General features: G+C 32.6%; 2 protein-coding genes across 2 annotated transcripts; both read left to right on the top strand.

The window, feature by feature from the left end:
- Positions 1 to 3,450: 3,450 nt before the first annotated feature.
- Positions 3,451 to 9,177, top strand: LOC105792820 (diacylglycerol kinase 4). Its single transcript, XM_012621619.2, has 12 exons — positions 3,451 to 3,860; positions 4,190 to 4,309; positions 4,575 to 4,712; positions 4,800 to 4,885; positions 5,102 to 5,189; positions 5,675 to 5,750; positions 6,163 to 6,245; positions 6,359 to 6,429; positions 6,952 to 7,029; positions 7,240 to 7,327; positions 7,924 to 8,040; positions 8,763 to 9,177. Exons 1-12 carry the CDS (start codon positions 3,513 to 3,515, stop codon positions 8,919 to 8,921), a joined length of 1,452 nt encoding a protein of 483 aa, XP_012477073.1. The 5' UTR covers positions 3,451 to 3,512; the 3' UTR covers positions 8,922 to 9,177.
- Positions 9,178 to 10,427: 1,250 nt separating this feature from the next.
- Positions 10,428 to 12,492, top strand: LOC105792819 (uncharacterized). The gene is made up of 6 exons (XM_012621618.2): positions 10,428 to 10,588; positions 10,687 to 10,713; positions 10,838 to 10,900; positions 11,934 to 12,012; positions 12,091 to 12,136; positions 12,220 to 12,492. The coding sequence occupies exons 1-6, from the start codon at positions 10,547 to 10,549 to the stop codon at positions 12,227 to 12,229; spliced, it is 267 nt and encodes an 88-aa protein (XP_012477072.1). The 5' UTR covers positions 10,428 to 10,546; the 3' UTR covers positions 12,230 to 12,492.
- The last annotated feature ends 1,040 nt before the right edge of the window (positions 12,493 to 13,532 follow it).

Genomic DNA, 13,532 nt, shown 5'->3' with positions numbered 1-13,532 from the left:
TAATTTTTGAAATTAAATGAATTTATATTTATAAAAAAATGTTTAACGACTCCCAAATTCTAGAGTAGAGAAGCTGGCGCTGTCATGCAAATTGGAGGAATTGTCAATATTCTATTTTGATTTTAGAAAAAGCCAAAATAAAATAGAAAATATATAAAAGAATTCCGTCACATGGCCAGCGCAGAAAAATACCAAAGAAAACAGCAGTGGAAATTCCAATTATGTTTCTAGAGACAAAAAACCAAGCCGACATTTCGGATCTGTTAATAAATAGATAAACAAATTCTTTGGTGCTCCAGTAACGGAATCAACGGTCATTTAGCGCGTGGACCCACCTTCCCTCCAACGCCCGCCATTCGGTTTCCTTAATTACCCTTAGACTAGAACGTCTTCAATTTATAAAAAATAAAATTCAGAATAGGAAAGTTGTTATTTATGAATATGTTTATGTAATCTTTTTGCTTATTTTAGATTTTTCACACTAAAAAAAATGATTTTTTTAATTTTTTGCTGAAACGTCAATATTATAGCAGTCAACATTGATTAAATGGTTTATTTGGTCAGTTTTGTTAGTTTAAGAACTCGATCGGGTGTAAAAAGGTCGTAGGAGTTTAATTGATTTTTTCAAATATGTTTGAGGGCCTTTTATACCATTAAGCCTATATTTATTTATCGGGTTAATATAATATTCTATCCACGAACTTTATAACTAGGTCCAATTTAGCACCTATATTTTACAATCATATCTATATTGGCACCTAAACTTGGAAAATGAAAAAGTTAGATGACATGGCATTTTAAAATTATACCACATCATTAGTTAAAAGTTAATATATATTTAAAAATTTTGATGATGACATGGCATAATATTAGAGTTTTGCATAATCAAATTTTGACGAAATCCAAATTTAGATACTAAAAGTTCAAATACTAAAATAAACAAAAAGAAAATACAAGTATCAAAGTGGACCTAGTTACCAAGTTAGAAGCAAAAAATTATATTAACCCTTATTTATTTATTGTATTGTTTTAATTGTTTTAGAATTTATTTAAAATTTAATATAATAATTTATATTATAAAAATATAATTTATTTATATACATTTTAAAATAGATTTACTTGCTCCAGACGTCAGCAAACTATGATATTGATCTTCAATCTTCAAAATAGTCTATATGAGTTTTAAACGTATTAGTATTGTTATATCCTCACCATAGTATAACATGTGGTAAGTTGGTAGGCAATTGAGGACAACTTTCCACTAGAAACAATTGGTAGGCAATCTGATGACAACTTTCCACTAGAAACAATATGCATACAAGCCCCCACGAGAAATAGTCCAAACACAACTATTTGTGTGTGGAATGGTCCTTAGATGACCCTTTGCAAACCCTGCCTGAATCAACATAAAAACAGCTTGCTATGAACCACTTACTAGGACCGCTCAGATGTAATTGTCTCGTACGACCCTAAAGATGAATATGTCAAAGCAGGATCACACAATACACTCTATGGTGACAAATGACCTGTAATATCCCTATCATCTGGTCAGCATGCACAAGTGTACAGAACACTATACTGCTGACTACACGACACTATAAGATAAAAAAGTCACTCTCCTATATAAGTTCGAGTGCTCAGGAGACCAACGATCGTCACCTTCTCCTCTAAAAACCGTACATAGCAACCTAAGCACACCATTCCTCTCCTCCTTACATGGGCTCTCCACCTATGAAAAATGAACAGACACTTCTCTCTACCATATTCTCTTTATTAGTATTGTATTATTCATATCCTTCTATTAGTTTAGCCATACTTAAACATTAAATTTCAATTTAAATCTAATGTGGAATATACTTCAAATATATGGACCAATTTATAAATATATGTGATTCCAACTAACATTTTAACACTTAAATTGACGACAAGACGTACAATATTGACCTTTTAAAACATTTTTATTTCAATGGTATTCACGTGATGCCATGTTTGAACTTGAAGAACAATGATTCCAAGCTTTAGGAGTGGGAGAAGGAATCTCATGTAACGCACATGCAACTGTAGAAGAAGAATCTATGCATCTCGTTCGCTAGTTTCATCTTAATGTTCCCCATGTGCTGTACGTTACTCCCTTTGCTAATTGTTATCCACTAATCTCACTTTTATACTTATATTTCGGGTTATGTTGAAAATATCTCATAAATTCATGTATTTTTCAAAAAATTAGAATTTAGGATTTAACTTTTATTTTTAACAATTTATATTTTAAATTTGAAAAATAGAGATTAAATTCTAGAAAATAAAAATATATAGACTAAATTTTAAATATTAGAAAATATAGAAACTTCCGACGTATTTTAACCATTTAGCAATTACGTCTACTTTAGTAATTGTATAATTTTTCATTAAAAAAAAAAAACAAACAAACATAATTGCCAAATTCAAGAGCAAAAATTATATGGTTAAAATATGCTCTATACTCTTCACAAATTTGAAATATAGTTATTATACTTTTATTTTTAAAAATTTAGTCCTTTTACTTTTTAAATTTTTAAATTTAAGTCTAATTATTAATATTATTAAATTTATTGGTGCGACATTTTAAAATAAAAAATTCACTTAACAGCAATATAACTAAAAAGGACGTTGTAATGAACTTAGATTTAACAAAATAATCTTAACAATATTAACATTTTGCTTGAATTTTAAAATTTGAAAAATAGAAGGACTAAATTTTTAAAATAAAAGTACATAGATTAAATCATAAATTTACGAAAAATATTTGGATTATATTAACCCTAATATTTTAAACATGTTTTCGATATTTCATTTCTAGAAAATCTAAGTCAATCATGGTCGTAAATGAGCTGTTTGATGGAAAAGACAAAAGTCAAAGCTTTCAATAATTTTCCAAATTAGCTTTAAATATCGTAGATGGCAATTTTGTAATTTATCAAAACCCAGAAGGGCATTTCCCGTTCCTCCGCCCCTCCAACGACTCCACACTGAAACAAACGAAACAAGCCTAACTAAGAATTTTAATATCTTACCATTAAAAGATAATGGTCAAATTTTTTAATAAGGCCCTTGAACTATATGTTTTTAACGGATTTAGTCTCTATAATTTCTAGTCCTTTAGTTTTTGAAATGTGTATTTTCAATCACATAGGTTTTTCTTATTTCACAATAAGTTCACCAAATGATGTGATGACGTGGTATACAGTGGTTAGTATTTTATACAATTGGAGAAGGTTTTTTGAAAATATACATTTTAAAGAGTAAAGAGAGTAAATGCATCTACTAAAATTATAAATGTATGGACCTTTTAGAAATTTGACCAAAAATAATTAGTAAAAAAAAAAAAAAACCAACTTCATAAAAAAACAAAAATTCAAAACCTCATCCTTCTTCCCTGACACTCAATCTATATTTATATAAACATTTTCATGTTCACCTTTTACTTTACATATTTTGGACAAATACAAGAATTAATTTTTTTTGAAAAATAAATAATGGCTAAGCCGTCGTCGGAAGGAGATTCTTCGACGGCATCACGGACCGGTTCACGTTCCACGATGGGGGAATCATCGTTGAAAGGTTGCGGTTTTTCGAGTTTTACCGGTTTTAGGGCTGAGAAGGAAGATGTTCTGAGGCTGGCGATGCCTCTATATCTACGCTTGGCTATGCTTGATTGTATTAAGAAAAAAGACGTCGACGCCGGTGACCAGCATTTTCAAACGAGCAGCTCCGAAGATGATCCTTGTGAAAATCCTGTCGTCGTTTTTATTAACCCTAAAAGCGGCGGCCGGAATGGTTCCGTCCTTCAAGACCGTCTCCAGCATATGATTAGCCAAGAGCAGGTAATACTTTTCAATTTCCTTATGTATATTTGAATTTGTGGTAGCCTTGGTTTTATATGTTGATTGAGGTAAAATAGTCCCTCAAAGAGCAAATTGATCCAAAATTTTCATATATTTGTATTGTTAAAAATGCACATGGCCGACGGAATAAACAGAAAGTGGCATGTCGCATGCCATGAGTAAGTCAGCAAACGTACAATGGAATTTTTAAGAGGAGGAGCAATTTGCTCTTTGATTTATCTACAGGGAGCAAAATCCAATCTGATTCTACTAGGGGCCTCCATGTTACTTTAACAGTTTGTTGATGAATTTTTAATTTGGAAATGTAGGTATTTGACCTCCATAATGTGAAACCGGATGAATTTGTACGTTATGGATTGGGTTGCCTTGAGAAGCGGGCTGAAAAAGACAATTGTGCCAAAGAGGCAAGGAAGAACATCAGGGTTGTGGTATGTTTCTACTTTCTACCAACCTTTTTCTATATGTTGGCTGTAAAATTTAAAAAATATGACTTTTCTGTAAGAAATATAAGTACACGACTTTACTTTTATGCAGAACTCCTAGAGTTGGTGTTTTATTTCATTCATGGTTTTTATATCCGATCATTCGTGATTTGTTTTTTTAGCAATTTTTACAAAGTTAAGAACAAATTACAAAATTAATTTAAACCCAATATTCCAAACTGATGGTTTAAGACTCTGGATGTATGGGCAGGTTGCTGGTGGTGATGGTACAGTTGGTTGGGTGCTTGGATGTCTTGGAGTGCTTCATGAAAAGGATCAGTTTCCGGTTCCTCCTGTAGCTATTATTCCTCTTGGTACGGGCAATGACTTAGCTAGAAGTTTCGGTTGGGTAAGTTAACCCCTTTATAAATTTTAAATTTGATGTTGTCTACTGTTTTCTTTTCTCTGTTCCTCATGCTCTGAATGTGCACTGCAGGGAGGTTCATTTCCTTTTTCCCGGAGATCAGCTATTAAGAGAGCTTTGCAAAGAGCTACTAACGGTCGAATTTGCCATTTAGATAGGTAACTAGACATTTAGTACTATCTTTTGCTTATGGGGCGGCATACTGATGGTTTTTGGGTGATTGCCTTTTGTTTTATTAGTTTATAATCCTTTGTTGAGGACTCATTGTATGTATTAGTTTCTTGAAATTGAAACATGGGTTTGCATAAGACATCATTGTTGCATAAATCCTACTTTTTGGTTATGTTATATCAATAATTGTTTCTTTGATGCAGTTGGCATGTTGTGGTGCAAATGCCTGGCGGAGAAGTTGTTGATCCTCCCCATTCTTTGAAGACTACCGAAGTGTGTGATGTTGATCAGGTAGTGAATTTCTCTGCTCTAAATCCTCTGTTTTTATGCAATCAACTTCTACTGTGTGGCTAGTTTTGAACAAGTGAACATTCATGCTTTATTGAGTCTTTTGAGGGTTTATAAAGTTTTATCTACTCTATTTTATAAACTTTGAGCATTAGGTTACTTAATTTGGGATTATTGGAATTCACCATTTATAAGCTGAGAATAACTTGCAGTAAGGTAATTATGTAAAAATGTGTTTGACTCTCTTTATTGAGATTATATTGTAGAGACAAATTTCTAAAAACAGAGTACCTTTTAGGTAATAGATTAAGATATTGTACTGTTTCTTTCTAAGTATTTGTTGTGGTTTACCATCTGATTACTTAGATATGACGCATTAGTGTTCTTTTCTTTAATTAAAAAATCGAGATTTCTTCTAATCGTGATTTGATGATCTTGTGATGTGGAATTTCAAATTTAAGTGGGAAAAATCTTGTCTGTGACTGCAGAATTTGAAGATTGAAGGGCGTGTTCCAGACAAAGTAAACTGCTACGAAGGAGTTTTCTATAATTACTTTAGCATAGGTATGGTATCCCAGTTTAACTTCAGGGTCTCGATTCTTCTAATTTCATGCATCTGGGAATTCACTTGGTGGGTAGCTGCATACATTTTCTTCTTAGAACCAGAATAGAGTAGCTGCTATTTTATTCAAGAGAAACAGAATAGAGAAGTAGCATTCTGAACCAAATTTGTAATAGAGTCTGTAGATGATCAAACTTTTGTAAAGATTCCTTTGCTTTATTAAAATAACTTTTAAATCATCTAAATACTATTTTCCTCTTACAATTGCATAAAGGTTCTAGTAAGTCCACACACATATGAGCAGAGTTGTCTTCCTAGGAACAAATCTGTGCACATTCTTGCTTATGGTGCTTTTTTATTACTATTACAACCATATTTGGTTCGTAAGAATCTTTATGTTTTCATTTAATTCAGGAATGGATGCGCAAGTGGCTTATGGATTTCATCATTTACGTAATGAGAAACCTTACCTTGCACAAGGTCCTATTTCAAACAAGGTATTTGTTGTGCTAAGTGGTTATATTGCCATCTACCAAATATACATGCCCCATTCAATGGCTTGCTTTGCTGAAACTAATATTATATTATAATTGGTCCATCTTTGTGGTAGATTATTTACTCCGGTTACAGTTGCAGTCAGGGTTGGTTTCTCACACCTTGCATGAGTGATCCAAGTTTAAGGTTAGACATTATGATAGTTGTTTAGTTTCTATCTTATTTAATGATGGACAAATTCCGTTTTCGAAGTAACAATGTTTGAATGTAATATCACTCAGCTAATGTTTGAATCGTCTGGAGAAAGTGTAGCTAAAGGCATTCTTGGTGCCGAAGGCAAGGCTAAAAAGTGCATTTACCTAACATAAGCTTTTGATGCTTAGATACATTAGTTTGAAAGGTGATGAGTGCCTAATAGACATTACTCCGTGAAGTTTTCCTCTATTTTTACTTGGAATTTGACAATATATGTATGTTTTATATTTGTATTATATATGCACCTTGCTTTGATTACGAATGTCTTTTTTGTGCATGTTCTGATGCACATGCTTTTCAAATGTTTGTTCAGTCACACCAACAAGTTTTGTTTACCCGGGAAAAAATAATCTATGAATCCATGAAAAATTCTCTCTTTCTTGTTAATGGTGTTTTGCAGTCAACAATCATTCCTTTTGAAGTAAATATAATTTTAAGATGTTTTAAATGCAGGGGACTCAATAACATTTTAAGTATCCACATTAAAAGGAAGAACTCCTCAAAATGGGAGCCGATCGAAATCCCTAGAAGGTACATTTCTAGTATCAATTTTTTCTTGTTATGCATAAGCATCCTAATTGCTGTATTCATCTCTTTTTTTTACTGTCATTGTGTTTACTTATCAACTGTTCATCTTCTCAATTCTTATTTAACCTTATCGTTTACCTACGATTTCTATAAATATTTATTTTATTTAACCTTCTGCATGACAACCTGTAATATTATGCTATTTTCTTTTAGTGTGAGGGCCATTGTTGCTTTAAATCTTCATAGTTATGGAAGTGGGCGAAATCCATGGGGTAATCTAAAACCCGATTACTTGCAAAAGGTATGGTAAATCTCTTCAGATTGCTTAGTAATAGTCTTTGTTTAGTGTTCATAGTACAATCTCTCTCCCCCCTTCTGCACTTTTTGGGTATACTCGAACTGTTTGCTTATATTTGATGGTGGGATCTAGATTTAAAAGGTCGAGTGATGAATGTGTATATTATACGGACTCTTCATTTTCCCTTAAGTACTCATCTTTGATATGTGTGTGACACATTTGGACATCCATGTTAGTATTATCTTCCAAATATATGGACAAACATTAAAAAGAAGAAAATATCCATGTCACATACTTATATCAGACACTCACCCCTATCAAATGCTGAACTTTTGTTGGTTTAACCGAAAAACATTCGGAAAGATGTTACTGCTATGTTTTTCATTCAACACCATGCAGGCTTTATTGATTATATTTAATTATTTCAACTTTGTGGTCTACGCTTATGGTATAAAATCAATGTTCTGAGTTATGATTTCTAGGCTGGTAGCGAGTTGCAAGTTACTCAGTCTTTTCGGTTTAATTTTAAGCTTTTATTGAGAAGCTTGTCAAAATCCAAATCTAATAATAGTTGCCTTCAATCGTCGTTTATTTTTCAGAGAGGCTTTGTCGAGGCCCATGTTGATGATGGTATACTAGAAATTTTTGGCTTAAAGCAAGGATGGCATGCATCGTTTGTAATGGTTGAGCTCATATCTGCAAAACACATCGCACAGGTACCGTACGAAGTTTTCATCATAACGAGTTGAAGGTAGTTAAAAAATTATATTGTAGAAGTACAAGATTAGGATGGACTGAAATTTTTTTCCTTGGCCTAAAAATAGGTATTTATATACCATATGCCTTTGAAAAAGTTGTTTCCATTGTTGAGAAAGCCTACTACTAATTACTAAAACTTTATTGGGATAAAGCAACATTTAGTCCTTGAACTTGGCTGTTTTCCCAACTTGGTCCCTCAACTGTTTTTTTGGTTCGCATTAATCTTGGAACTTGACAACTTTTTTCAGTTTTGGTCCATGTGATGACATGCCACTTTAGATTGTGTCATGTCATTCGTTTTACACAATCTTAGAGTGTAACGTCATCGAATGCACTTAAACTAGGAAAAGTTGTCCAGGACTGATGTGGACAAAAGAAAAAGTTCAGGGACCAAATTGAAAAAAAATTCCAAGTTCAGGGACTAAATGTATTTTGCAAGAAGATGGATAGTTCCTTGAAAATACCTTACACACTCATAGGGTGAGAGATGCCCCTACTTGCAAGATACTTGAATTCAGCTTAGTAATTGTTGAGCCTGACTCTAAGTTATCGAACAAGCTGAATTGAGTTGAGCATAAATAATCGAGTTCCTTTGTATACTAGGTAAACAAACATAATCGAGTTATCTGGAAAACGGGGTAAATTGACAACTTCTTTTACGGATTTCATTTTTTTCCAGGCGTCATCGATTCGATTGGAGTTAAGTGGTGGAGATTGGAGAGATGCATTTTTGCAAATGGATGGGGAGCCATGGAAACAACCCATGAGCAAAGAGTATTCCACCATTGTGGAAATTAAAAGGGTGCCATTTCCGTCAGTAATGGTCAATGGAGAGTGACATTGGGCTAATCCCATTTCTTTCTCTCGTGTTTTGTAAATCATTACGGTTGGCTAGTGGTTAAGCCTTTTGTTGGCAGCATCATCACCGAAGTGTGTTGTAAATTATTGTTCTTTTACCCCCCAGTGAATAGGAGCTAATCGGTGAACTTCATTCATAGAATACGCCATGTTCTATTTTTTTTAATAGGAATGTAATTTAACAATATTTTCCTACTTCTATTTTCAAAATGTCCAATTTGATACTTGAAATTTAACTTCTGTGTATCAATTTGGTATTTCCTTTTAACGGTGTTAATTATTGAGATTTTTGACTCGTGGTCTAATCATGGTCTGCCATGTGGCATTGTAAGTTAGAGAAAAGTTCAACTGGTCAAAAGAAAAGAACTTCAGAACAATTTTCCCTTTTATTTTTAATCCCAAAAAGTAGGATGAATTAGTAATATATGTCGTTTTTAGAAAATAATTAGGGTTTTAGGTTGATTTTTTTTTATATTTAGAGAAATAGGTCAGAGAAACAAAATTTTTAGTCTGTCCCTTTTTTATGGTTTAAATTTTCCTCTCTGATTGCAATGCCACATGGCACCTTGTGATCAGGACACGTATCAAATAATGTCAAAATTTGACATCGTTACAAATAGGTACCATAATGATAAACAAAATAAAACTACAGGTACCAAATTGGACAAATTGAAAGTAGAAGTGCTACATTGATGATTTTATTAAAAATATAAGAAGATTTTTTGTCATTATCCCTTTTAATATTATATTTATCATTTACATATTTATAAATGATTCATTTTCTTTCATTAGTGTGATGTTCTTTAATTTACTTACTCAAAAATAATTGAAAAAGGATTGCTTAGTTTTTAAATTAAAGAAATATATGTCTACACCTTTTAAAAATCTCATATTTTTTATTTTTCAAAATACAACTATTAAATATTAGTAAGTTTATATTTTGGTCATTCAACTTCAAAAAGTAAAAAAATGATCACTGAACTATTCAGAAGTTTTCATTAAATTCACTAAACTATCCAAAAGTTTTTATTTAAGTCATTGGACTTTAAAGATTTTTAAAAAAAAGTTTGACTAGCGAGCTCTAAGCGATGATTCCACGACCGGTATAGTGAAACAATACCCATCAACGAGTAGAAAAACATTCTTCAATCCAAGTCGATCTAACGATTAATGTCGGAGATAAGAAAAGAAAGCTATTTGAATTTTAATTTGCAGATTCATGACATTCAGAACTCTTTCATTAAAAAAAGTTGAATTGTAGAAGAGAAGTGTAAAGAAAGCTTCAATTCGTACAGGCGGAGCATATAAAGAAGGCCATACAAACACTTATTTTAACATCCCAATGACTTAAATAAAAACTTTTTAATAGATAAATGACCATTTTATAAGTTTTTGAAGTCGAGTGACCAAAATATAAATTTACTAATAGATCAGTGACCTTGGTGAAGTTATACTTTAAAAAAGTGTCGGACCCGGCTGGCTTTTGATCCTCCTTTAAAATGATCTCTTCTATTTCAAATTAGGGTTTTAAGAGCTCATTTTTTATCTGTTTAAAACCTTTCGAAAAAGAGGGAAAAGAAAAAAGCGGTCGAGATTTTCACAGCCATGGCGAGCACCAAAGTACAGAGGATTATGACCCAACCCATCGTATGTACATCTTTCATTATTTCCTGATTTCTTTTTTTCCCCTTTTTAAATTTTTTTTCTTACTCGATTTTTCTGGGTTTTTTTTTGTGCTGTAACAGAACCTGATCTTCAGGTTTCTCCAAAGTGTAAGTCTCTATTTTTCATTCTTAATTCCCTTGAATTTTCTTTTCTGGGTTTTGCTTGTTTGTTAATGAATTTATTGTACTGTTTTTTTTTTAAATTATATTTTTTCGATTTGGAATTATCCAGAAAGCTCGCATTCAGATTTGGCTTTTCGAGCAGAAAGATTTGAGGATTGAAGGCCGAATCATTGTAAGTTTGTGTATTATTTCCTTTAAATTAAGTTTTTTTCTACTTATTTGGTAAAGATTTTAATTTTTTTAAAATTGAGTTGTGTCAGGTGTTTGGTCTAAGCTTATACTTGAGGATTCGAACTCGTATTTAAGATCGAGTTATATGCTTTAGTCGGAGTGTCCTCTTAGGTGTTTAGTCCTAGCTTATACCCTGAGATTTAAGGTTTTTTGAAACTGGACCATACTGACCGGTCCAACTGGTTAGGCAGGGAACCAGCCAGGGTACCCTTCCGGAGAAGGTCATTGAATCAGTTGACTTGGGAACCGGTACAGACTGGTTGAACCAGCTATTTGAACCTGATTTTTAATATTTTTATTTTTTATGAACTTTTTAATGATTTAATTAATTGAACCGATCGGACTTGTTGGACTGGCGAACTGGTAAGAACTGTGTTAACCTTGTTTCAAATAGTTAGAATGTAGGTTTTTTTTTTTTTTGGTGGTTTTGCATGATTCGCACCGGCTTATGTTATTTGCGTGTAATTTGATATTAATGTGAATATGTTATGGTTTTCCGTTCCTTGCTCTGATTTGTACATATTTTTTGTTGATGAGATTTGGGGTTTTCTTTGCTTTTTCTCGATAATCGAGAACATTCTCTATTTTGGGTCTCATTAGTTGACAACCATTGAACAAATCACAAAAACATTCACGGGGCAACCGGTCCTAACATCTTTAACTAGTAGAACACTCTTGAGTGTTTATTCAGACTGTTGCTAGTGTAACAACGAAGGCAAAAAAACAGCAGTTCCCTTGGTCCGTTTTAATGAATAAAATCTGTAGGAACTAAGAATCTTTAGCTCTATTATTCGGCAAGTTTATATTATTACAAAGAATAAGGCATGAAGTGTAAATTTTGGCCCATTGTACAGCTTGGGAAAGGAAATAGGCATCTATTCAAGGGATTTCAGTCGCGTCTTAAAAGCATTTTTTAAAGAATTTTATGACTAAAAGCTCATTTCATCTTACTTGCCCTATTTGGCATTTTGCAGGGTTTTGACGAGTACATGAATTTAGTTCTTGATGATGCTGAAGAAGTTAACGTCAAGAAGAAAAGCCGAAAGTCATTAGGTTAATTATCTTACTCTTATTGTCGTTCTCGTCCCTTGTTTTATGTATATCATCTTATTTGTTCATTTTTTTTTCCAGGAAGGATTCTTCTTAAAGGAGACAACATTACTCTTATGATGAATAGGTAAGTGAATTGAAATAAACTCCATGTCTCTTTCTCTCAAACTTGACACTCTCACACTGACATTTTTTTGTTAATTTCTACAGTGGAAAATGATTGTAGATCCAGCAGTTATTTGGACTCGTGAATGCAAGATCTTCTTGTCATCGTATAGGTCAATCTACTATGACAATATTGTGCTATCTTTAAAAACATGCCTTCGTGTTAGAACATTCACCTTCTAGGAGGTGCTTCTAGTATTTCGGACAGTTTACTGATGCTTTTGCTTAGATTAACTAATGATTTGACATGTATGATTCTGCCCTTTGATCTGCACTATAAGATTTCTGATTAAGTCGGCATAAAAAACCCTTATTTACGATCCGTAGCCTGCATTCTTCTCGTTTTCGTTAACCATGCATGTGCTGCTGTTCGGTTTTGGATTTCATTTATTTCTGGTACGTATTGGCCTCCTCATTTATTTAGAAGATCTAGCTAACTACGAGTACATGTTAACTATGTTACTCCTACTCGTTTGTTTTTCTTCAAGTATAAAATGTCTGATACTTGTATTTGATCCATGGATTTGGGGATATGACTTTTAGGAATCCTCAAAATACATAGAAAAACTTGGAAAAATCAGACCATACCTAGTATCCTGTACTCAGTCTCACTCAAATCCAAGTAGCATTAGCCTCCTAAGTTTTTGAAGCTTATTGTCGAAGTCTTTGATGATTTTGTTTGTGTCAATTTGGCTTTAGTCATGATCTAAGTATTGCTATGATGGTAGATTGTCTTGAACCTAAAAAGTCTATTTGATTGTAGTTAATATAACTCGGAAGTTGAAAATGACCCTAACTAGAAACTATTTGAATATTAAGTTGCCTTTGGGCTTCGGGTTTAGCATAGTTGTAGCCGTTACCAGTCTAATGCATCTTTGGTGGTCAAGTGATCTTACAAAAAAGAAAAGAATCCAAAGTGGATTGGGAGAAACTCAAATACGAACTAGATTGGTTGTCTGGATCGGAAATCAGTCGGTATATCCCTTTGTACATAAGGGTTGAATTGATCTTTGACGAACTTCTTGAAACTGGTTAAAAATCAGAGATTGGGGTAAACTACACTAATAGTTATTCAACTAATAGTAATTTTTTTTGTCACTTAACTATGAAAAGTTGTAAAATGATCATCAAATTATTCAATTTTGTTTTTCTATCACCTGGCTAATATAAAAATAGAAACACCTAAAAAATTCAAGATAGTTGGGTGACCAAAACAAAAAAAAAAATCAAGTAGTTGAGTCATCATTTTGTGATTTTTCATAGTTAAGTGATAAAAAAGAAAGGTGAAATATTGCTATTAGACTTGTACTTTAGGAAAGTTGTGGATTTAGTCCTTGTATTTTAATTTGGTTATCTTC

The sequence above is a fragment of the Gossypium raimondii genome, chromosome 8 (genome assembly GCF_025698545.1).
Source record: "Gossypium raimondii isolate GPD5lz chromosome 8, ASM2569854v1, whole genome shotgun sequence".
Lineage (NCBI taxonomy): Eukaryota > Viridiplantae > Streptophyta > Magnoliopsida > Malvales > Malvaceae > Gossypium > Gossypium raimondii.
Note: the sequence above shows the minus strand (reverse complement) of the source record. Positions and strands in the feature narration are given on the sequence as shown.

Coding starts and splice junctions, on each gene's coding strand:
- LOC105792820 (XM_012621619.2), top strand. CDS start 3,513: ATGGCTAAGCCGTCGTCGGAAGGAGATTCTTCGACGGCATCACGGACC. Junction 4,310..4,574: donor GGAAGAACATCAGGGTTGTG/GTATGTTTCTAC, acceptor ATGTATGGGCAG/GTTGCTGGTGGTGATGGTAC. Junction 5,190..5,674: donor AAGTGTGTGATGTTGATCAG/GTAGTGAATTTC, acceptor CTGTGACTGCAG/AATTTGAAGATTGAAGGGCG.
- LOC105792819 (XM_012621618.2), top strand. CDS start 10,547: ATGGCGAGCACCAAAGTACAGAGGATTATGACCCAACCCATC. Junction 10,589..10,686: donor GGATTATGACCCAACCCATC/GTATGTACATCT, acceptor GTGCTGTAACAG/AACCTGATCTTCAGGTTTCT. Junction 10,714..10,837: donor TCTTCAGGTTTCTCCAAAGT/GTAAGTCTCTAT, acceptor GGAATTATCCAG/AAAGCTCGCATTCAGATTTG.